General features: G+C 43.2%; 2 protein-coding genes across 2 annotated transcripts in view; both read left to right on the top strand.

Moving 5' to 3' along the window:
* Window positions 1–23,713, top strand: part of LDLRAD4 (low density lipoprotein receptor class A domain containing 4) — a 447,499-nt gene that overhangs the window by 254,631 nt on the left and 169,155 nt on the right.
* LOC118356241 (keratin-associated protein 10-7-like) lies at window positions 11,609–16,648 on the top strand. The gene is made up of 2 exons (XM_035723866.1): window positions 11,609–11,615; window positions 15,471–16,648. The coding sequence occupies exons 1-2, from the start codon at window positions 11,609–11,611 to the stop codon at window positions 16,646–16,648; spliced, it is 1,185 nt and encodes a 394-aa protein (XP_035579759.1).

Below are 23,713 nucleotides of genomic sequence, written 5' to 3'. Positions count from 1 at the left end.
TTCTCCTCCATTGTCTTTGACAGGGATCCTTTCTCCTCCTTTGAAAGGGCACAGTGCTTGTCAGCCTCCACTGGTCAGTTCTCTGCACCCTCCGCATGCCACCCTGGGGTTTGGAGGAGCATGGCCAGTGAGTGGCCCGTGGACACATGTCTGACGAAGGACAGGACACACGGTCTTTGTTGTCTTGTAGTGTTGTAGCTCCATTCTGTTATTTGACTATTTAAACAGACTTAAAAACATCTGTCAAATTGTCATTTTTTTGAGATAGTGACTTGACCAATGTACATTGTGCCTTCCAGAGGCTCTAATTTGCATCACGTAGTGTACATGCCACCCACACAATTCTGATATTTTTTCCTAATTCGGAGAAATGAACTTCAGGTCACATTTAAGTCATCCCAAAATATTCTCCTGGGCACTCTTGTGCGTAGGAAGGATGGCCCTGGCATGAAGACCTGTTGCAGAATGCTGCCTTTTCAGACCATCTTGACAACTACCCTTCTTCCATCTTTGTAGGAAATGTAGCAGCTAAGAAATATGTGCTGCAGAATAAGAGAAGAGGGCCCAAGATTTCTTTTAAAAAATGTGTTTCTTGTTTTTTGGCATAATTTTTACATTTATGGATAGTACTTCTCAGCCTTTCATGAAATTTCTGCCTCTTGTATGTGGAAAAAACAGAGGCTATTTTAAATTATAAAGACAGGCTTTAATCTAGTCCAAGAAACTGGGGGAAATAGACTTATTTTCTCGCTTTCAGCCCCATTTCCTTACCTAATGTTAAATATGGCTATTTTTCCTAATTTAGAGGGTTTTCTTTGTAGAATATGAATGAGCTATTTACTGGGTAACAAAAAGACAAGCCTTTTAAGTACAAATGGAGCTTTGGAGATCTCTCAATTTGAAAGACTAATCTCTGCATAAACACAACTGTTTCTCCATATTGCTGGGAACACTCCATCTAGCTGTTTGGCCACATTTTCTATTATGGTTTTTATAAAATGAAACTATGGCTAATAGCTCAGCAGAGAAATATTTGGGCACAGTAGCAATAGGGATGTGTTTACATTGCCTTAAACTGTGTTGATGAGCAAAGAATAGTAATTCTCTATAGAAATTGATCTAATCTAATAAATAAAATTAAACATTGCATATTTTCATTCCCCTACATTTTTTCCTGAGATAAGGCAACCAGTAATCTCATTTCAGCATTTTGGTCTTTTTTATTAAATGTCTGGTTATGCCTGTTACCTTTCAGGCTCAAAATTTTATAGCAAGCCTTCCTTCTTTATATAAAATGACATAACATCAAGACTGTCTACCATAGAGAATAATTTGGAGGTCACTGTATACCTAGCATCTTCTGCCAGGAAGTGCACCTGGGTATAGAAAGATGGAGCCATTGCATTCAGAAATACCCTTTGGGGCTGACAGAGCCTGACTGTTTCGAGTTTCACATCCCTATAGATGGGGCTTGGGAAACCCTTCTTCCCTTCAGCCCCACCCCCAAGGTTCTAGGATAAAACTGGATTAGTGAATTCATGGCTTGATAGACTGAAGAGAAAAATGAGGCTCTGTGCTCCATATTCATGTGCATCTGCCCCTCTTGGTGACATGCTAATTGGTTGGCCTGGGCACAAGACTAGGAAGCACAGGTTTCCTGTTGCTCACACAGTGCGTCCTGTCTGCTGTGATGGGAGAAAAACGAGTGAGGTGAACGGCCTGGAAGACATCACTCAGCCCATGACCGGCAACCTCGTGTATATAAAGTAAAATGATTATTTTCTCTGGGAAGCTCCTTATTAAAAATCTACATAGCTATTAATAAGTATATTGCTATTTTGTAATTTAAATTGTGTTTAACCTGCATAATAACTGGTTTTAAAAACCTGGATATACCAGGGCACCTGGGTGGCTCAGTCAGTTAAGTGTCCGACTCTTGATCTCAGCTCAGGTGTTGATCTCAGGGTGGTGAGTTTGAGCCCCGTGTTGGGCTCCACACTGGGTGTGGAGCCTACTTAAAAGAAAATTAAAAACCTGGATATATTTTATTTCTGTGATTTAGTTAAGTGGCATTCATCCATGTACGGTCAGTTTATCAAATAGCATGCATGCGCTTCATTCTCATGTGGCATTTTTCATTATTCTGAAAGTTAGATGAGTATGTTCAAATTCTGTGGCATGTTGGAGTCAGCAATGAAAAGACCATGTAAACTTTTATAACTTAAAGAATCATACAATATTGAGAAATTGGCCCATAGGAATTAAGGACAAATGCACAGTCCTGAATATTTTCAGCTGTCAAAAATGAATAAAAGGGATGAAAACTGGAAAAGGTGGGTATATTGAAGCATTTGACTCTGGACTATTACTCATTTATCAGTTGATGGGTTCTACAACCTTTTTCTGGTTGAAGAGGGCAATATCTGGTGCCGTTTATGCCCTCATTGGCTCATAACACCTAAAAACCATGTTACGTTTGGCATCAGGGTCAGTATCTCTTGGTGGAGGACATGGAGCCAAAAGGAAATGGGATTTCCTAGTAGGGGTTGTGGCTTGGCAGAGGATTTTTGTGGAAGACATTAAGTCCATTTAGACAATTTCTTCCTTTTTCACTAAAAGTTTTTTTTTTTTTATTTCTAAAGTAATGCTAAGTTATGGACATGTGTATAAACTAATGCTGTAAGTTAGGTAGGCTTCTAAATAAAATCTCAACCTCTTCATACTCTGTCCCCGTTGTTGCTTTATTATTTTTCCTGTCACTTGCCACTAATTAACATACTGTATATTTTACTTTATCTTGCTTATTATATTTTACTTATCAGAATCTACCTTTCCAGGAGGGTAGATATGTCTGTTTAGCTCACTGGTGTGATGTACCCTCAGTACTTAGAATAAAGCCTGGGTGTACAATTAATATATGAATGAAATAATGAACTAATCTTTAAAATGATGCTCAGAGCATAGTTTTTATATAGTAATACATATTTGCAATTAATTATCTTTTAAGAAATAATGAAATCGTACTTCAACATAAGAAAGTCAACCAAAGTAATATACTACATAAATAGAATGAAGAAAAAAAAATATGTTCATCCCAACAGACACAAAAAAGGCATTTGACAAAATCCAACATCCTTTCATGATAAAAACACTCACAAAAGCAGGAATAGAAGGGAACTTCCTTAACAAAGTAAAGGACATTTATGAAAAACTCACAGCTAACACCATACTCAGTGATAGGGTACTGAAAGCTTTCCCTATAAGATCAGGAACAAACAAGGATGCCCTCTTTGACCACTTCTATTCAGTATTGCACTAGAAATTTAGCCAGAGCAATTAGACAAGAAAAAGAAATAATAGGCATCCTATTGCAAAGAAAGAAATAAAACTGTCCCTAATTTGCAGATGACATTATCTTATGTATAGAAAATCCCCAAAATTCCACAAACAAGCTCACTAGAGATAATTTTTAAAATTCATTGGAGTTGCAGGGAAGAAGATTAACACAGAGATATCCATTATGTTTCTACACATGTGCAATGAACGATCTGAAAAGGAAATTAAGAAACTAATAACATTTAAAAATAGCATCTAAAAGAATAAACTACCTAGAATTTAAACAAGTAGGAAAGACTTGTACACTGGAAACTACAAAACATTGCTGTAAGAAATTTAAAGAAGCCCTAATTAAATGGGAAGATATCACATATTTGTGGGTAGGAAGACTTAATATTGCTAAGATGTCAATCTTCCCCAAGTTGATCTGCAGATTCAGTGCAATCCCTATCAAAATGCCAATAGCCTCAAATTCACATGGAATTGTATGGGATCCTACATGACCAAAATAACCCTGAAAAAGAATGAAGCTGGAGGACTCATAATTTAAAAGCTTACAAAACTGCAGTAATCGAAATAGGATGGTACTGGCATAAGAATAGGCATATAGACCAATGAAATACAATTGAGAGTCCGGAAATAAATACTTACATATCTGTGGCCAACTCATTTTTTACAAGGGTGCTAAGTTCATTCAGTGGGGAAAGAATAGTCTTTTCAACAAACGGTACTGGGACAACTGAATTTCCACATGCCAAAGCATGAAGTCAGAATGCTACCCTCACACCAGATACAAAAATTAACTCAAAGATCATAAGAGCTAAAACCACAAAACTGTTAGAAGGAAACACAGGAGAACATCTTTATGGCCATAAAATTGGCAGTATATTTTTACATATGATTCCAAAAGCATAAGCAGCCAAAGGGAAAATAGGTAAATTGGTCTTTGCCAAAATTAAAAACTTTTGTGCCTCGAAAGACATTATCAAGAAAGTGAAAAGACATTCTACAAAATAGGAGAAAATATTTGCAAATCATATGCCTGATAAGCGTTTTAATATGCAGAATATATAAAGAACTCCTGAAACTTAACCAAAAGACAACCCAATTTAGAAATGGGCAAAGGATGGCAAAAGAAATGATAAACAAAATAAAAAGACAACTTCAAGAATGTGAAAAATATTTGCAAATGTTATATCCAACAAAGAGTTAATATCCAAATATATGAAGAACTTACACCACTCAATAGCAAAAAAAGAAAAAGTTCTAAAATGGGCAAAGGACCTGAATAAACATTTTTCCAAAGAAAATATACTAATGGCCAAACAGGTACATGAAAAGGTGCTCAGCATCACTTATCATAAGGGAAATGGAAATCAAAACCACAGTGAGATACCTCACACCTGTTAGAATGGCTGTCATCAAAAAGACAAGAGATAACATATGCTGGTAAGGATGTGGAGAAAAGGGAAGCCTTGTGCTCTGTTTTTGGTATTCCATGGTACAGCCACCATGGAAAGCAGTGTGAAGTTTCCTCAAAAAAAAAAATTAAAAATAGAATTATAAAATGATCCAGAAATTGCACTTCTGGAAATATGCAGTAGCCTCTCCTTATTTGCAGTTTTACTTTCTGCAGATGTAGTTCCCTGTGGTCAGCTGCAGTCCAGAAACAGATGATCCTCCTGACATATCATCAGAAGGTTAACAATAGCCCAACACTATGTCACATGCCTCTATCATTCATTTCACTTCATCTCATTGTGTAGGCAATTTACCAACTCATATCATCCCCAGAAGAAGTGTGAGTACAGTACAATGGGGTATTTTGAGAGAGACGTCAATCATATTCACATAAGTTTTGTTACAATATATTGTTATAATTGTGCTATTTTATTATTAGTTATTATAGTTAATCTCTTACTGTGCCTAATTTATAAATTAAACTTTATCATAGGTATGTTTGTATAGGGAAAAACATGGTATATATAGGGTTTGGTACTCTCCACAGTTTGTGGCATCCACTAGGGTACTTGGAATGTATGCCTTGTGGATAAGGGCGGGGGAGGGGGAGCTACTGTATCTGATGGAAACAAAAACACTATATTAAGGAGAAATCTGTGCTCCCATGTTCATAGCAGCATTATTTACAATAGCAAAGACATGGAAACGACCTAACATGAATGAATGAATAAAGAAAATGTGGGCTGTGTGTGTTTGATGGAATATTATTCAGCCACCAAAAAAGAGGGAATTCCTGCCATTTGCAACAACATGGATAGACCTTGAGGGCATTATGCTAACTGAAATAAGTCAGCCAGAGAAAGATAAATAGTAAGTGATTTCATTTATATGTTGAATCTTAAAAAATAAAAAAAGAAAGAAAAAAGAAAAAAGCCTCCTAGAGATCAGATTTGTGGTTACTAGAGGTAGGGGTTTGGGGGGAGTTGAGGGAAGGCAGTCAAAAGGTACAAACTTCCAGTTATAAGTAAGTACTAGGGATGAAATATACAACATGATGACTATACTTAACACTGCTGGTATATATGAAAGTTGTTAAGAGAGTAAATCCTGAGAGTTCACATCACAGGATTTGGTATATATGAAAGTTGTTAAGAGAGTAAATCCTGAGAGTTCACATCACAAGGAATAGAAACCATTTTTTTCTTTTTCTTTTTGTATCTGTATGAGATAATGGATATTAACTAAATGTATTGTGGTAACCATTTCACAGTATATATGAATGAAATCATTGTGATGTACACCTTAAACTTATACAGTGCTGTATGTCAATTATATCTTAATAAAACTGAGAAAAATTTGAAAAATAAAAATCAATAAAATACCAAAAAAATGGGGTTAATGACTTGAATAGACATTTCTCCAAAGAGGAAATGCAGATGGCCAAAAAGCACATGAAAAGATGCTCAACATACTTAGTCATTAGGAAAACACAAATCAAAACTATAATGTGATAGCACTTAACACCTAGTATGGGGGCTATAATAAAAAACCAGAAAGCACTGGAAGGGATGTGGAAAACTGGAACCTTTGGGCATTCCTGGTAGGAATATAAAATGGTACAGTTGTTGTGGAAAATAGTTTGTTGTTAAGGCTCAAAAGGTAAATGTAGAATTACCATCTGACCCTGCAATTCCATCCCTAGGTATATACACCAAAGAACTGAAAACAGGAACTTGAACACATACTTGTACACCAGTGTTTATTGCAGCATTATTTATAATAGCCAAAAGGTAGAAATAACCTAACTGTCTATCATAAAGTAATGAATGGGTGAATAAAATATGATATATCCACACAATGGAATATTATTCAGCCATAGAAAGGAACGAAATTCTTATACAGGCTACAATAGGGTTGAACCTTGAAAAACATTTTATAATAATAAGTGAAATAAGTCGGGCATAAAAAGACAATTACTGTTTAATTCCACTTACAGGAGGATTTTAGAAAGGCAAATTCATAGAGACAGAAGGTAGATTAGAAGTTACCAGCTGTGGGGAGGGAAGAATGGGGGCTCTAGTGCTTGCTGGTTACAGAGTTTCTGTTTGGGGTGATGGGGAAGATGGAAACATATAGTGATGATTGTTGCACAACACTGTGAATATAATTAATACCACTGAACTGTATACTTAAAATGGTTTAAATGGCAAAATGTGTTATATATTTTATCTCCCCAAAAGTAGAATGGAATTAATGTTGAGTTTTATTTTTTCTTCTCCAGAATTAGTCTTACAGTTCTGGGGGTCAGAAGAAATTGAGTAATAGGCTTTCTCTATTATGATTACATATGATAAGAGAGTAATAGTCAGTAGATCCTTTATATTAGGAGGGACGCACCTGAAGACTTTTGCAAATCTTTAAATATGAAGCTACAGAAACGTTTGTAGCTTCTCCTGGCTTTCTCCGGAATCATGTTTACGTAGAGAAGTAAGTGCTTACTATGTATTTCTTCACCCTCAGGCTTAATGGTCATGTTTCTTGAAAAAAAATGAACTTTTTGGCATTAGCTGGCTCCCTCACCAACCTCGTGGTTGTGTACCACAGTCTTCACAACTCGTGACTCAAATTTGTACAGATTTGCAAAACAGCAAATGGCCTGGACCACTGGGGCATAAGCTTTGTGAGATGTATATGAAGTCATTTTGCATCCTACATAGCATTAGTATGAATTCTAGAAATATTCCTTGAATGGATGGATCAGTAGTATGTCACTTTCTTTTTCTTTCTTTTTTTTAAAGATTAATTTCTTTATTTGAGAGAGAGGGCACATGTGTGGGGTGGGGGTGGGGCAGAGTCTTCAAGCAGAGTCCCTTCTGAGCACAGAGCTGGAGCTGGCCCATCTCAGGACCCTGAGATCATGACCAGAGCCCAAATCAAGAATTGGACGCTTAACCGACTCAGCCACCCAGGTGCCCCAGTAGGTCACTTTCAAATAGTTAAAATCACAGACCTAAATCTGTCAGTGCTTATGGTTATTCAGTACGGTATTGCTTTTAAAGAATATGTTTTGAAATTAGGAATGCGTTCTGAGAAATGGAATGTTTGATCTATAGTAATGACACTTCCTCTTTGTCATTTTGAAGTCGGGCCTGGAGCTTTCTTGTTTCTCTCATCCTGTGTGCAGGGTGCAGGAACCCCAGGGGCAAAGGGATTGTTTTCTCCTTCCCTAGACTGATACCTCACCTGTTGGCTGCACAAGCATCTAGTGGTCCTCACTAGTGCCCTGCCCTCAATCATCTCTCCCCACCCAGAGCACCACTGAGAGCACTCTGATGATATGTGTGGGCCATCAGAACTGCCCCCTTCCTCTTGCGGCTGACCGTACAGCCACACTCACTTCTCCATGGCCAGGCTGACCTAGTCTGCAGACAGTGTGTTGGAATGCCACTGCATGGACGAAATAGCACACTTGGAGATATTTTTGTGAAGTCCTGTAGGTATCATTACCGATGTCATAATTAGTATGCAACGCTTTTCTCTGTGTTCCAGTGACTGATGGTTGCTCCCCCAGTGGCTCTTCATGGTCCTCGTGACTGGTTTTTCCAGTGGGCTGTACACTGATGTCTGTCTCAGACTGAGGACTTCCCTTTGTAGACTCAGAGTGACCCAGCATAAATAGACATCTGTAGGAATCAGACTCATAACCTTGATCTGGTGAAGGCAATGTGCAAATAATAATAGTGAACGCTGATCAGGTTCTTTGCCATAGTAGCCTATCACTGTGTATCTGCTAAATAGGGACAGTGATGGTGGTAGAAATGTGAAACACTTAGCATATGTCTCAATCACAGTAAGCATCGCCATGACCATCAGAAAGGAACCAAGCACTCTTTTTCTTTTTTAATGGGGAGGAGGGTGAAAAAGGCTCAGGCAGTGATTGTCTAATTTTTTGTGCATGCTATCACTCTGTCCTCTGAGATTCAGAAGTCCTGGGGTGTTCAGAGAGTTTGTGTTTCCTGTAAGTTTGCAGATAATGCTGATGCTGCTGCAGCATTAAAGGGCTGAGTTGAGGACCATCAGCCTAAGAGCACTAGAGAATGTGGCAGAGTCAGGTCTTGGGGGCAGCTGGAGGAGGAGAGGAAGGCTCAAGGCAGACTTGCATACGTCACAGCTGTGCCTGAGACAGCCCACAGGTCCACATAAACTGGGTGCTCCCCAACTTCTTGCTAATCACTCATGGATGGTGCTACATTTTTCTTGAACAACAGTGTCGTTGTTGTTGTTTAAGGCTTTTACGGAGCTTTTGACATTTACTAAGTAATTATGCCTTATTGTTCTAAGAGTTCTCATAAGAGAAAGTCATGAAGAGAAGGAAACTCAGACCATAAAAGTATTGATTTTGACTTTCTACTCAGAGAAACTGGATTTGTGGCTTTAGGCAGAGGGTTTAGCTGTGTTGAATTTGTCATGGCCACTAAAATGAAAGCCTCCCACCTACCAGCAGCCCGCTGGGACAGAGGGTGAAAGACATGCCTGTTGGACGAGGCCCCACTCTGTTTCAGCCAGCCAGTCCACAAGCAGTGCTTTCTACACCCTGCCATCTTCTGAAGAGCGGCCTTCCGAAGTCCCACTAACCAAATCCGTTCTTTGCCCTCTGAGATGCTGTGGAGTTCATTGAAACCTGGAAATGTGAAGCGCTGGCCTTCCTTGTTTTCATTCAGGTACTTGAAGGGAATGGCCAGCAACCCGGGCAGATAAAAGGAGTCATTTAGGCTTCAGTTGCAGATAAAAGACTTGAGGTTCATGAAATGTTCCAACATAACAGTGTAGCTTCTGTTCTGTGCTGTGAAACACATTAGAATATGAACAAAGGAGCAGCACTGTGGAGTCGGCAGGATCCTGACCCTGCCAAGGCTGTGAGCCAAGTCTGAGGATTTGGGCGTCCTGAGCTAATGAAAAATCCACCGGACAGCCTCCTTCATCCTATTCATTCTCCTACCCCGATCCTTTCTGTCTTGTTACCTTAATTTGCACCTGCCTGGCCTTAATGTTAGCAGAGAGGTCATGGAGAGAAAGTTTAAGGTCAAGTGCAATAAAATGATTTTATTTATGAATCACATAGATTACTGGTTAACACACTACAGAATTTTGTATTATCTCATGAATAATCTTGCTCCACGAATCTATTACATCTTTGTTTTCAATGGATGAAAAGGGGCAGGTTTCATAATTCACAGTGGGCATTTATGGGCAAAAATGCATCACTTTCCTTGGGTGATATGTAGAGAAGATTTTGTGGGTGGGTGCATGTCTTTTACAGATTTTCAAAGATTATGTTAATTTTTAATTTACTCATAATCTCTGTATGTCAGTATCATTCTCTGAACAGTATTTATTTGTAGAAGTCAACATTAATTAAGCTTCTCAACTGAAATAAAAATGCTTTATGGGTATAGGGTGAATGCCGCCAGTGCCCCCCTCCCCTCCGCACATCAGATGGGTTTAAACACTTGATCACAGAATATAGTTCACAGAAGAAGCAAACCTAATTATAGCCTAACGATCCTATGCCAGGTGAGTTGTGTTCTCTTCAAAATGGAGACATTAAAATTTGTTTTCATCTTCCCCAGACTATAGTCCTAGACAGGAAAGGGAGAGCACACTGCCTGGCCTCTTCTTGCCACCTCCAGCTTCTCTAGTTGTTGTAGGTACCTGTCCATAGTCAAGGTGTTTGTGAATGAATACGACGATATCCCAGCCAGACAAATTCAAACACTTGGTGGGTGTTGGAGTCCTGAGGTCAGGCTGGATTTGTCTGGCTCAAAGTTTGCTGGTGGCAGTTATAGAGGACTCAGGAAATGTATAGGAAAATGTATAGCCATAGGAGTCCAGGCAAGGGGTTGGTTCGGGATTCCTCTTGGAGTCAGTTCACTGGCAAGAGTATGGGTCCTGTTTGGTCTGGGGTTAAAATGGTTCATGGAACAGAGACAAATGCCATGGTCTCCTGAGAACTACAGTTTGGGACCTGAGTTTGCCCTGGGTCTGGTATGACTCTTTCCAGTTTCCAGAAACCCCCCACGTAAGGTTTAGTACCAGGTGGGTACTCACTTGACTCCAAAGGGAAATAGAGTAGACTGGTGAATTCAAGGTTGTGAACATTCGTTTGCTGTTTTCAGTTCTAATTTTGTACTGTTTCTTAACTAGACCATTTTAGCCTGGGTAACTCTTCTCCCTCCCACTGTAAGAAATGCCAAGCTAGGAGTGGCTGTTATGTTTTATTTTAAACAACATAGTGTGTTTGGGGGCTGATGTCCCACATGCCTTTATATCTTATGGTATGTATGGGCACCTGTGACCCTGCTTAAAACACATGGGATCTTATGAATGGCCAAAAAGACCTTGCCTCTTTCCCCCAGCCCGAAATAATGAATATATATGAAACAATTGACTCACAATAACAGCAGTGTATGACGACATGCTAAACTGTGGTATTGATAATAAAAGATACATTCACCAGAGGTATAGAGGAAAATGGTGTGGAGAGGATGTGATTGTATGTGATGAATGGAAGGAAGAAGAGAAGCCATTATAGGGAAATAACGTAAAATAACTTAAGCAAAGGGGCAGAGATGGAAATGAAAATGGTATGATCATGTGGATGCAGGACAGTGTTTTCATTAGAATTGAGTGTTTTCAGGAATATGCACTAAAAATTGGATTAATCTGGGGGCCCAGGCAGTGAAGGCTCTTTAAATCTGTAACAGCATTAGCACTTGATATGGAAGCAAGGGAGAGCCTTGATTATAAACGCATGGACTGTAAGTTCCTTAGGGATGGGGGGGGGGGTTGCTTTGTATGTTGTATGTGAGAGGTTGCAAATTGCCAGTATTGAGTCACATCTGGTCCAGACATGTGTTTGATTTGGCATATACTCTGTTGTCTCTCAGTGTTTTAGAAATTATGAACAAACTGTCAACATTAAAAAAATTAGGGGACTTCACATTAATCCAAATTTCTATCTCAAAAAAATGGGAAGATGTAGTAGCAGTTGGGCCTGCATTGCTGGTGGTCCCTGGTGGGGATCGAGTAGTAGCTGGTTCCCCAAGGCCCTTTCTGTCTGTCTCCTTCACAAAGAGGCAGAGAGTCTTTTGTGGTGGTGTAACTATTGCCCTGTCTTTTCCATCCAGCCCAATTTACTCACTGACATCACCTGCTCAGCAGCTGGCCCTAGGTATGGTCCCCTGCAAATGTTTGCCTGACCTAATATCTTTAAACAAGAGGGTGGAGTCATATGGAGAATATTTAAATTAAATTAGATTATGCCTTACATCAGAAAAAGTTCTCCACTAGCATTTTTGGTCTTATCTTTTTTGATGTATCAAGAAAAGTTACTTATACAAAATGGTTCAAGGTGTCAAAATAAAATAAGCCCCAGGGATGTAACATACAGCGTGGTCATTATAGTTAATGATACCATATCGTATATTTGAAAATTGCTAAGAGAATAGATCTTAAAAGATCTCACCACAAGAGAACATATTTATAACTATGTGTGGTAATGGATGTTAGCTAGACTTATTGTGATCGTTCACCACACGTACATATATTGAATCCTTATGTTGTAACACATGAAACTAATATAATGTTATTCTATACAGATATGTCAGCTATATCTTGATTTTAAAGAAAGGTTACTTAAATCACTTTTTACAAATATGTTTGAATTTGGCCCCACGGTGGACTAGGCCTTTTAAGAGACTGAAGTTATTATATTAATGAGTATTTTAATAATTTGGTGAAATTTTCTGAGGTAGAGAATAAAAGAAGGAACACCAGGAGTAAGAAACCCTGATTGTGCCCTGACTTTTCCCAAGAGGGGAACTTCTTTTATACCTCAGTTTCCCTTCCAGCAAGACTGTGGTGTCAGACTTCCTTTCCTCAGTCTGAATGACCAGAAGAGGTATTTGTTGCTGGGACTCATGGTTAGAAGAACAAGTTGAAAGAGATGTCCCCTTGCTGGGAAATGCAAGCTTGCTTGAAAAAGCAGCCAACTGAAATTCTTCCATGCCCACCCATCAATCTTTATAACCAATGAAGGAAATGAAAACAATGGTAGGAGTGTTTCTAGAAAAGTGCTCCCCAAACTTCTTTTCTTTTGTGAACTATTTGCTTTTTCCTCCAGTAGTTGCTGGAGGCTGAAAGTTGGGGTAAAGCCCAACTCTGTGAGGTAGAGAGGCTCTGAGGAAATCTTTGGGAACAAAGGGGAGAGCTATAGAAGGCTAAGGGTGGAGCCCAGGTTATAGGATTATGGAAAGAGGACTGTAGGTATTTTTTAGTCCAGTCCTTCTTTTCATAGCTAAGAAAAAATGTGACCTAGAAAGTGAGGTGATGAGCCCAGGGGATATCCAGGTACTTATGTGACTCCCAATTCATTGGTCCTTTTGATAAGCTATATTCACTTTTAGGAAGGAGAAGGCAGCCACACAGGAGACACACACCCATGCTGATGGGCAGTAAAGTAGAACCTTCAAACTGATGTAGTGAAGGACCAGCGCTGTAGGACAAATCCAACAGACACATCTCACTGGTCAGGGGAAAGGTGGCAGCAGCTTTTCCTTGGTCCCTGGCTCTGATGACCCATCTCAAGTTAACTGAAGGTGCTAAAAGGCACATTGTCTTCATTCATCCATTCACTGACCCCTTCATCTATTTTCCTCCCTGTGCTGGATCTAATTCTGAAAATCAGGTGCGGTGAAACAGTGGAAGAAAAATGTACCTGCCTCTGGAGTCTGTCCCTTCCTCACTGACTCTGCCTGACCTCAGACCTTCATTCTCTCTCCCCAAGACCCTGGTGACTCAATATCTAAGAACCCACAGCATTTGCACTGCCTAGGGTATTGCCAGAAAATCAGAATCCTGGACTCCATCCAGACCTACTGGATTACAGACTGCACTTTAGCACAATCGCTAGGTGATGAGTGTGCACATCCAAGTTGAGATATCCCTGGATATTCCCTCTCCCTCCACCTAAGCATTTGTTCTCCTTCCATTCTGAACAACAGCCAGAGTTCTGATTTAAAACAAAAACAAAATCTTGCTGGGGTGTCTAGGTGGCTCAGTTGGTTAAGCATCTGCCTCTTGATTTGGGCTCAGGTCATGATCTTGGAGTCGTGAGATTGAGCCCTGTGTCAGGCTCTGCACTGGGCGTGAAGCCTGCTTAAGGTTCTCTCTCTCCCTCTTCCTCTACGCCCCCTCAAAAAAAAAAAAAACCCCAAAAACCCAAAAAACAAAAACAACCAAAATCTAGCTATGTCAGTTCCTTGCCTAAAATCCTTGTTTGGCTCCCCATTGCTTACCAGACACAAGGCCCTTTTGCAGGCTAGCCCTCACTTGACCACCTGGCAACCCTGGTCCCCTCTGTAACACCTCCTGGGTTCTTTGCATTGAACCTCACTTCTTGAGTGTTTTTCTCCCCTCACCCAGTTGGCTCAACGCCCACGCTTGCTTTAAGGCTTTGCTCAGGCTTCTTCTGTGAAGCATCATGTCATCTCCAGGCTCATGTGCCCAGTTCACTGATGGTCCATCTGATGCCTGCTCTCCATGTGGTCCTCAGGGCATGTTGTGATCCTAGCATGGTGCTGGGCACAGTAGGTTCTCAGTATGTGTGTGTTGGATGAGTGAACAGTGGTGGAAAAGGGCACCAGGAGGCCTCAGCTCAATAGGAAGATTATTCTGTAGGTTAACAGGCTGCTTTGATGGTGTGATGATAGCTCTCATACATTAAGTGAGCCATTTAAAAAAGAGCCACAGTGTGGTTCCCTTTAAGGCCTGGAGCTGAACATTATATTTTCAAGCAAGAAAAGCTTGAGAGTCACTGATGTTCTATATCCCTTTGCCTGGGAAGGTACGCATGCCTTTAACACACTTCTGGAGAAGAATCTTATACGAGAGTGCTTGGTGATGTGGGCCTATGTTTCATAAATACTAGTCTGAGTGGCTGACCAAGATAGGCAAAGCCCCAGTCCTCTGACATCTGAAGCCACTAGATCCCTGAGATTCTGGGAAGTTCTTCATAAATGTCTTACCTGTTACTGTGATCTAAACCTCTTCCCTCTGACTTTGCCCTTTTAGAAGTAGAAATTGGACTCACAGGCCTCAGGAGAAGGAAGAGAACTCCTGCTCCCTGCTCCCAAAGCTTTGGAGGCTATGGTTGTGATGTAGTCAGACTCAGCCCTCAGGGATCTGGGGTCAGCCAGGGGTGGGGGAAGGAAGGAAAAAGTTAAGGGAGAGCCCCGAGTGCCCGCGGAGGCTGTAGTGCGGCATTTGTCTGTTGATATCAGGCATGTTTGAGAGAGTCCAGATGCAGGGTGTGGAAGGGACGGATGCACAGAAACATGTACTCACAGGAGATGTGAGCAAGCTCAATAGGTATTAAGTTGAGTTACTTTTTTCAAGAGTGGAGTTCATCACAAAATAGTTTTCAGGACTTATAAACAAAAACAAGTCTTTAAAAAACTACAGGTTTGTTCTAACAAGCATGATTTGGTGCTTTTGGCTTCATTTTAGGGAAAATAATCTGTCATAATGAGATTATGTTACTGTCTTGCTTTTAAAATAACCCACAGTGAAACATCTTCACTAGCTTCACTATTGTCACTGTGTCTTTCTTCTAGGTCCAGCTGACTGTAGCCTGGACTGTGCTTTGAGTGTCGCCTCCCACAGAGTGCTCTCTGGCGAGTGTCGGTGCCTGTACCGCTGGGCCGTGTTTGGTGCCGCGCCTGTACCGGCAGGCCGTGTTCAGTGCCGTGTTCAGTGCCGCGCCTGTACCTGTACCGGCGGGCCGTGTTCAGTGCCGTGTTCAGTGCCGCGCCTGTACCGGCGTGCCGTGTTCAGTGCCGTGTTCAGTGCCGCGCCTGTACCTGTACCGGCGGGCCGTGTTCAGTGCCGCGCCTGTACCTGTACCGGCGGGCCGTGTTCAGTGCCGTGTTCAGTGCCGCGCCTGTACCGGCGTGCCGTGTTCAGTGCCGTGTTCAGTGCCGCGCCTGTACCTGTACCGGCGGGCCGTGTTCAGTGCCGTGTTCAGTGCCGCGCCTGTACCGGCGTGCCGTGTTCAGTGCCGTGTTCAGTGCCGCGCCTGTACCGGCAGGCCGTGTTCAGTGCCGTGTTCAGTGCCGCGCCTGTACCTGTACCGGCGGGCCGTGTTCAGTGCCGTGTTCAGTGCCGCGCCTGTACCGGCGTGCCGTGTTCAGTGCCGTGTTCAGTGCCGCGCCTGTACCTGTACCGGCGGGCCGTGTTCAGTGCCGTGTTCAGTGCCGTGCCTGTACCGGCGTGCCGTGTTCAGTGCTTTGTTCAGTGCCGCGCCTGTACCTGTACCGGCGGGCCGTGTTCAGTGCCGTGTTCGGTGCCGCGCCTGTACCGGCGGGCCGTGTTCAGTGCCGTGTTCAGTGCCGCGCCTGTACCTGTACCGGCGGGCCGTGTTCAGTGCCGCGCCTGTACCTGTACCGGCGGGCCGTGTTCAGTGCCGTGTTCGGTGCCGCGCCTGTACCGGCGGGCCGTGTTCAGTGCCGTGTTCAGTGCCGCGCCTGTACCTGTACCGGCGGGCCGTGTTCAGTGCCGTGTTCAGTGCCGCGCCTGTACCGGCGGGCCGTGTTCAGTGCCGTGTTCAGTGCCGCGCCTGTACCTGTACCGGCGTGCCGTGTTCAGTGCCGCGCCTGTACCGGCGAGCCGTGTTCAGTGCCGTGTTCAGTGCCGCGCCTGTACCTGTACCGGCGGGCCGTGTTCAGTGCCGCGCCTGTACCGGTGTGCCGTGTTCAATGTTCTTGCTAGGGTTACCGATTTCCATCTTCAATGAGTCTGACCTACAACTATCTCATTGTAATTTGGAACTAAAATTAGGCTTGCTTTTTCTCATTGGGGAGTTATTTGATTATTTTGGCAAAGGAGGGAATCGCATAGTAACTTACAGCAAATAAGATAAAGTTACTAAAAAGATTTGAAATACACTATTGTGTAAATGTTCAGTGTTTTCAGATTATCCCTCTTAATTAAAAACATCCCGAATAGAGCTTCATAATGTAGAAGAATGCTCTCAAAGTTAGATTTGGGCCCTGATATGTGTCAGGAACAAAAGGTCTGAAAAAGAACATACATCTTCACCCATGTTCCCCACATTCGGGCTGTCCCTGATGTCAGCCAGGGAGGCATGGCCAGCAGAGCATCTAAAAAAGAAGATGTAAGGATCATCTAAGCAAAAATTTAGCATTCTGGCAAAGCCCGCTTAGTCTTCCCAGGAGACCTGACCTGGAAGCTGTGAACGTGTGTGTCTTTGGGCCACAGACAGACATACCAGGATGGGCTGGAGCCTGGCTTCAGGCCCCACTGACAGCATATGTAGCTCTCCTCCCGCCTCCTGCAGTCATCTTAAGATGGCAGATTCTCTGGCTCTCAACAGTGAACACACCTGCCAGGAGGAGGTAGCCTGGCTGAGGAAGTGTCACTGAGGAAAGTGTCTGGGAGTGGAGAGTCACTGATGAGATGTTTCCCTCCCTCCCTCACCTGGAAGCCCTTAACTCCATGACTGCTTTCTGGGCAGACGGGGTGATTCAGGCTCAAACCTGTTTTCTGTGGGAGGCAAGGTTTCTACAGATGGAGGCTGATCGTTGACACTAGCTGGGCTGTAGCAGTGGCTTGATTTCTTGGGGGACACGATGTGACAAGGTTGAGCATGTGTCCCATCTGCTGAGAAGAGCCCTCGTGGCCCCTGAGCTGTTGTCACAGTTCCTACCTCTGGCACACACCTCCCCCCGCCCACACACACACTAGTTCTGTGCACTTACCCCCACCACTCATACTTCTTCCAAGTACAACCTGTTCTATCCCTAGACACCACCATTTACTTATTGGTTCCCTCAAAAAATATTTATTAAATGCCTTCCCTATGTTGGTTTTGTGCTAGGTGTGTGGATTCTGCAGGGCTTAGGATAGGCAAAATCTCGTCTGTCCTCCACAGCTTGCAATCTATTGGAAGAGGTGGGCAATTAGATAAATAATTATAAGAGGTCCTGAATAAGGGGCTTCAACTGGAGGGTCAGGAAAGGTCTCCCAGAGGAAATGACGTTTAAGTTGGGATGTGAAAGGTGAGTAGAGTTTGAGGGCAAGAGATTGGCATGTAGAATCCCAGAGGGGAAGAGAAGGAGAGAGAGTAGGCAGAGTATGGAGTAGGGATGGGGGTGGGGATGAACAGAGTGACAGAGGCAAGGCCAGGGAGGCCTGACTCTTAGGGGGCTAGGAAGGAAAGTGAGAGGCCTCTGTGGCTGCAGGTGGAGAAGGGGTGGAGGTGAGCAAGCTCGGGGTGATGGATGCCATGCTGCAGGAGAGAGAGATGGGAAGCAGGACCACAGTGAGAGCTGGGGGCCTACAGAGAAGGGCCAGAGTGGGGCATTTCAGGGGAGAACCTGTGATGGATGGGCCCAGGCATCTCTACTGCACCACATCATTGTCTTTTATGAACACCAGTCTTCCACTATCCCCAAAACACAGATTCCTGTTAGGAACGTGATTATAAGTAAGTTCTTTTGCTTGGCACAAACTGCCATTCTTACTGAGCAACTAGATGAGAGACTATTATAAGTACTTAAATATCTTAATTCTCCCCATCTCCCTTCAAATATAAAAATAGAAATTGCTGGGACACCTGGGTGGCTCAGATGGTTAAGCGTCTGCCTTCGGCTCAGGTCATGGTCCCAGGGTCCTGGGATTGAGTCCCGCACCGGGCTCCTTGCTGAGCGGGGAGCCTGCTTGTCCCTCTGCCTGCTGCCCTGCCCCTTGTGCTCTCTCTCTCTCTCTCCCCCCACTCTCTCTGACAAATAAATAAATAAAATCTTTAAAAACATTTAAAAAAATGGGAATTGCCAAGTTACACAAAGAGGAGGGAACACGGGGAAACAGTGTGGTGCTGGGCTGGAAGTGTCCTGTGGGGCCCAGGACCTAGAGTGACTGCAAGGCAATGCTACTCGGAGGCCAGCTAATTTGCACATTGTGGAAGACTGTGGGACATAAAGTAGCGAGTTGATGGCTCCTGAAGGTGATTGGTGATGAGGCGACTGAGGTTGCTCAGTGTCTGATGGGCTTGCTGGGCGGCTTGAGGTGATGAAGTGCTTGTCACCATCTCCTGTGGGGGCGGTGATAATTAGCTTGGGTCGGGGCTGCTGGTATCGACCCTCAGCTCCTGGTGGAGGTGTCCATCTGTGCCCAGTGAGCCCCGAGGGATGAGTTGCAACTCCAAGTCTCAGTGGGATGGAAAGCTGAGCCCTGAAGCCCTGAGGAGTACATACGTAGCCTAATGAGATGGGGAATCAGTTATAGAAAGAAAGGAAGGAGAGGAAGCTGGAAGACACTGGAGCAAAAACAAAACAAGTCTCTGGGTCGCTACTTTAAAGGATGTACAAGTCTGAGGGTAGTGAGCAGGGATTGAGGGTAAAAGGATGTCTTTCTGTATTCTACAGGAGGACCCCTAGGCACTGAGATGTTTGAAAGGCAAATAACCGGAATGATGGCAAATCGAGGGAAGGAAGAATTGCTTTTTATTTTAGAGGTGCTTGTTTCAGAGTTGTATTTTAGAAATTTATGTATTTGCAAAAGGCCAAATTACTGTCCCCAAATTCTGAAACCATTTAGAGCACTTCAAAACAATCACAACTGTTATAGTTTCAGATAAACAAACAAAAAAACCCAGCCCCTCAAGTAGTAAGTTTTCTGCCTTTGAAATCACTAAATGGAAATTTGTTGCAAAGTCTGCAGGTCTTCTGGGTACTTTCTTTTTTTTTTTTTTTTAAAGATTTTATTTATTTATTTGAGAGAGAGAGAATGAGAGACAGAGAGCACAAGAGGGAAGAGGGTCAGAGGGAGAAGCAGACCCCCTGCTGAGCAGGGAGCCTGATGTGGGACTCGATCTTGGGACTCCAGGATCATGACCTGAGCCGAAGGCAGTCGCTTAACCAACTGAGCCACCCAGGCACCCTTCTGGGTACTTTCTAATGGTTCAGGTTTTAGTTTCTTTTTATATCTGAAGAATCAGGACACTTGGCATTGCTAATAAACACTGAGTTTTGCATGACCCTCATGTGGTTTTGCATGGTTGGACCGAGCCTCCCCCATATATATATTTTTTAAACTAATACATATCTTTTTTAAGATGTATAGTAAAGATGAATAGTTCTGTAGTACTACTTCAGAGTTTCTTGTCTGCTTTCTGAAACAGTTGTAGGTGTGTCTGTATATCACAGAAAACAGTATTTGTCATTGAAAGTGCTCATGTATTAAAGAGATGTCTGGTGAAGCGGGTTGACGGAGAGGCTTGGAAGTGGACAGGACAGAGAGAGGGAGGAGAGTTTTCTTTTCCATAGGAAAAGAGCTATAAACAGACTGGTGAAAAGAAAATCCGTCAAATACCAGTTTTGTGATGATGAGAAATCTTAGACTGTAGGTTTTGCTCGAGTTGAAAGGTGGGACTTCGGAGATATCTGGAAGTTGACACTTAATAAAATAATATGTGAGCCCTGTATGGAGACTTAAGGTGAAAATGTCATTCATTCATTCAACAAATATTGAGCACCTGCTATGTGCCAGGCACTGTGAACAAAACAGACATTTTGGTGCAGGGAAGGTGATGAGTGCTTTGAAGAAAGTAAAGGAAAGAATGGGGTCACTTCTGATCAGGGAAGGTCTCACTGAGGATGTGACATTTGCATAATAACCCAAGGGAGGGGAGGCAGTAAACCATGCAGACCTAGAGGGAAAGGATCACCCAGTGCAAAGGCCCTGGGGCAGAGCATGTCTGATACAGTTGAGGGACATCAAGAAAGCAGCTTCATCATGGAAGAGTGAAGGGCCAGATCATGTAGGCTTCATGCACCACTGCATGAAAGGAGGAGTTTCTTACTCTGAAATGAGGAGGCACTGGAAGGTTCTGAACAGAGATGCAACATGATGTGACCTGTGTTTAAAAAGATTCATCTGAGAATAGACTGAGGGCAAGAGTGGGAGTGGGGAGACTGAAATAATACAAGCAAGAAACAGTGATGGTGGTGTGGCCCTACAGGGTGGTACCTGTGAAGGGGTAAGAAGTAGAGGGTATATTTTGAATGCTGAGTCAACAGAATTTGCTGTGGACCAGATGGATCAGGTCTGGAATGTGGGAGCGATGGAAGAGATAGGAAGGCTCTGGGGTTGTTGACCTGAGCTCATGGATGGACGTAGATACCATCCACTGAGACGGGGACAGTGTGGTGGTGGGTGGTCTGGATTTAGACATGTTAAGTTTGTGATTCCTGATGAATACCAGGTAGTGAGTGGGATGGGCCATTGGATGGAGAACTATATGTGTCTGAAAGGTGAAGGAAAGTGAAGAAAGTGGGTATGGGGCTGAGGGAGAGCTGGTGAAATACTCTGTACAACTCTGGAGTTGTCAGTGATTTCTCTTGTAATAACATGGGGAATTTTAAGGTTGCTCACAGTTTTTATCCAGAATGTTCTGATTTTGTTTTGTAAAACTCTCATTTGTCTTTACTTCTGGTAATAACCTTACAGGCTGGATGGAAAAGTGTTTTTCCAGGACCCTAATTCATCTCTGTTCTGGGTTGTTTCCTACCCCTGCCACCTCCAGTTGGAGCAGCATATAAGAAATGTCTTTTCTCCAGAAAAGAAAGGATAACCTTTTTACTTGCAAAACAGCTTTGCAGCTCTGCTAATGCTTTAGCATATGATTCGCCTCTCGTGCCTTAAATCCTTGTCCTAGGGATCGAATAAATCCAGAGAATGCCTTAGGCAGCATACCTAAGGAGGAGACAGGCAGAAATTGCAAGAGTTACCAAAAGTCAAAATTGATTTGATTTTCTTAGAAACCAATGTTTTAGTCTGAATGTTTAGTGACACCACCCCCTCCCTTTTCCCCCACCCCATCCCCAAGCGGCTTACACTTTTATCACATCTGTAGCTGCTCTGCTGGAGAAAACAATGTGGTTGATAATTCTGGGGAGGCTGTTGAGGCCAGGTGGTGATCAAGTAGTTGACTAGAAAGAAATAGTAAGAAGAGAGGTAAGGAAGAGTTTTGATCTGTAACAAATCAATTCCTCTCATGGACCATTCCTTCCTCTGTGATGTGATAACAGAGGGAAGAAGGGGTCTTGGAAGGTACCTGGCCAGCTCCCTCAATTTGAGTTTTAAGCCACTTGGCCAAGGCCACACAGCTTGTCAGTAGCCAGACCTTGCTGCAACTCCATTAGCATCTTTTCTTTGCTGTTGTCATGGTATGTGAAAGTATAAAGAAAGAGAAATACTGGTAGGGGAGGAAAAGAATTCTTTCCACTTAAGTCACAAAAGATCTGAGAGTCTGGACTGGAAATTTCACCCCTCCCACAGGAGAGTGAGCAGCATCCCTTCAGGGCCGGTGACCTGGGACTCTCAAACCTTGGAAATGCTCAAAAGTACAGCAGAGGGGAGTCTCCTCCTCCCTGTCCCCTTCTTGCTGAGGGCTCTTAAACCTTTGCCCATGTTTCCACGTGGGTTCCATCTCTGGACTCAAACCTGGAGGGAATAGTTTGAGCTCCAGGCTCCTAGGCTTAACATCCAACCAGAGCTGCTGTGACTCAGGGCTGCAGTTAATGGATGCTCATGTGTCCTGAAGCTCTGGGCTTTGCCTGATGTCCCAAGAACTACGTTTTCTACCCTTGAAGCTCCTTGTCCTCAAGTCTAGTTTTCCATGTTTACTGCGGAAACCTTTGTAAAACACCTGTCCTGCCCTTGCCCAGTTGGACCCCTGGACCTGAGGACAGTTTTAAGTCATCACTAAACCATGTGGCTGCCCAACGGCTGTGTTGAGAAGGATTCTAAATCTGCATCCACTGGAGTGGAAAGGAGCACCGGTATTGAGTGCACCTGCCACAAGTGGGAGCAGAGAGCATGAGCTCTGTGTCTCAAGTCCATTTTCCTGGCCCAGTAGTCTTGAAGACATAGATGAGACATGTTTGTTGATCATTTTGCAAAATGCCAGGCACCGTGTATATTGTGTCATTTAATTTTCCCACTCTCTGTGAGGGTGGATGTTTTTATCTCCATTTTACTGATGAGGAAACGGGCTGAGGCAAGAAGTTAATGGGGGCAGGTCATTACCTAGGTCTTGCCCTGCAGTGCTCCAGCTCTGCCAGTTCTGAGGCCTTTTCCTCTAGGTTCTGGAAGGGTCTCTTTTCACTGAGGCCCTGCCCTCTGTAATGGACTCCAGACTCAGCATGTATGCTTTGTCTCCTGCTCATTCCTCCCTCACTCCTAACCTGATCTGATGGACTTGGGTCTGGCCCACTCTGACCAAGCCTACAGAATATCTGCATTCTCTCTCACTCCATTCAGAAAAGGAATTTTCAGCAAAAGCTCTAAACTGCAGGCACAACACAGGTCCTTGTTTTGATAGTCAACCAGTTTCTTGTTAAATATTATGATTAATACCCCACCACCACACCCACCCCCCCCCCCCCCACACACACACACGTTGTTTGTTGGGCAGCTAAAGATGAAAAGACAAACCCTTCTTGAAGGGAGCTCATAAGCTAGTGGGAGAAGTCATGAGAATGATGTTTTGGGGGTAGATTTAAAAAGGGATCTAGAGAGGTGTGTGTGCACTCATGCCTGGTCATATATATCTTTTATTCCCAGCTCGGCAGGCATTTCTTGAGTAGTCCTTCTGTGCCAGAACATCATCCAGGCTGCCCAGGCCTCCACCCTCCTAGCCTGGTTAGTGAAGGAGGGACCAGGTTCTAGTCAAATAGGAAAACATTTTTGTCTGACAACAATTAGAATGTGTCCAGGAGGGGAACCTGACATGTGATGCCTTTGCATAGCCTCTCCTTCCCCCTCCTAGTGGGTG

This window comes from Zalophus californianus, chromosome 14 (assembly GCF_009762305.2).
Source record: "Zalophus californianus isolate mZalCal1 chromosome 14, mZalCal1.pri.v2, whole genome shotgun sequence".
NCBI lineage: Eukaryota > Metazoa > Chordata > Mammalia > Carnivora > Otariidae > Zalophus > Zalophus californianus.
The sequence above is the reverse complement of the archived record's forward strand: the minus strand, read 5'-3'. Positions and strand labels throughout refer to the sequence as shown.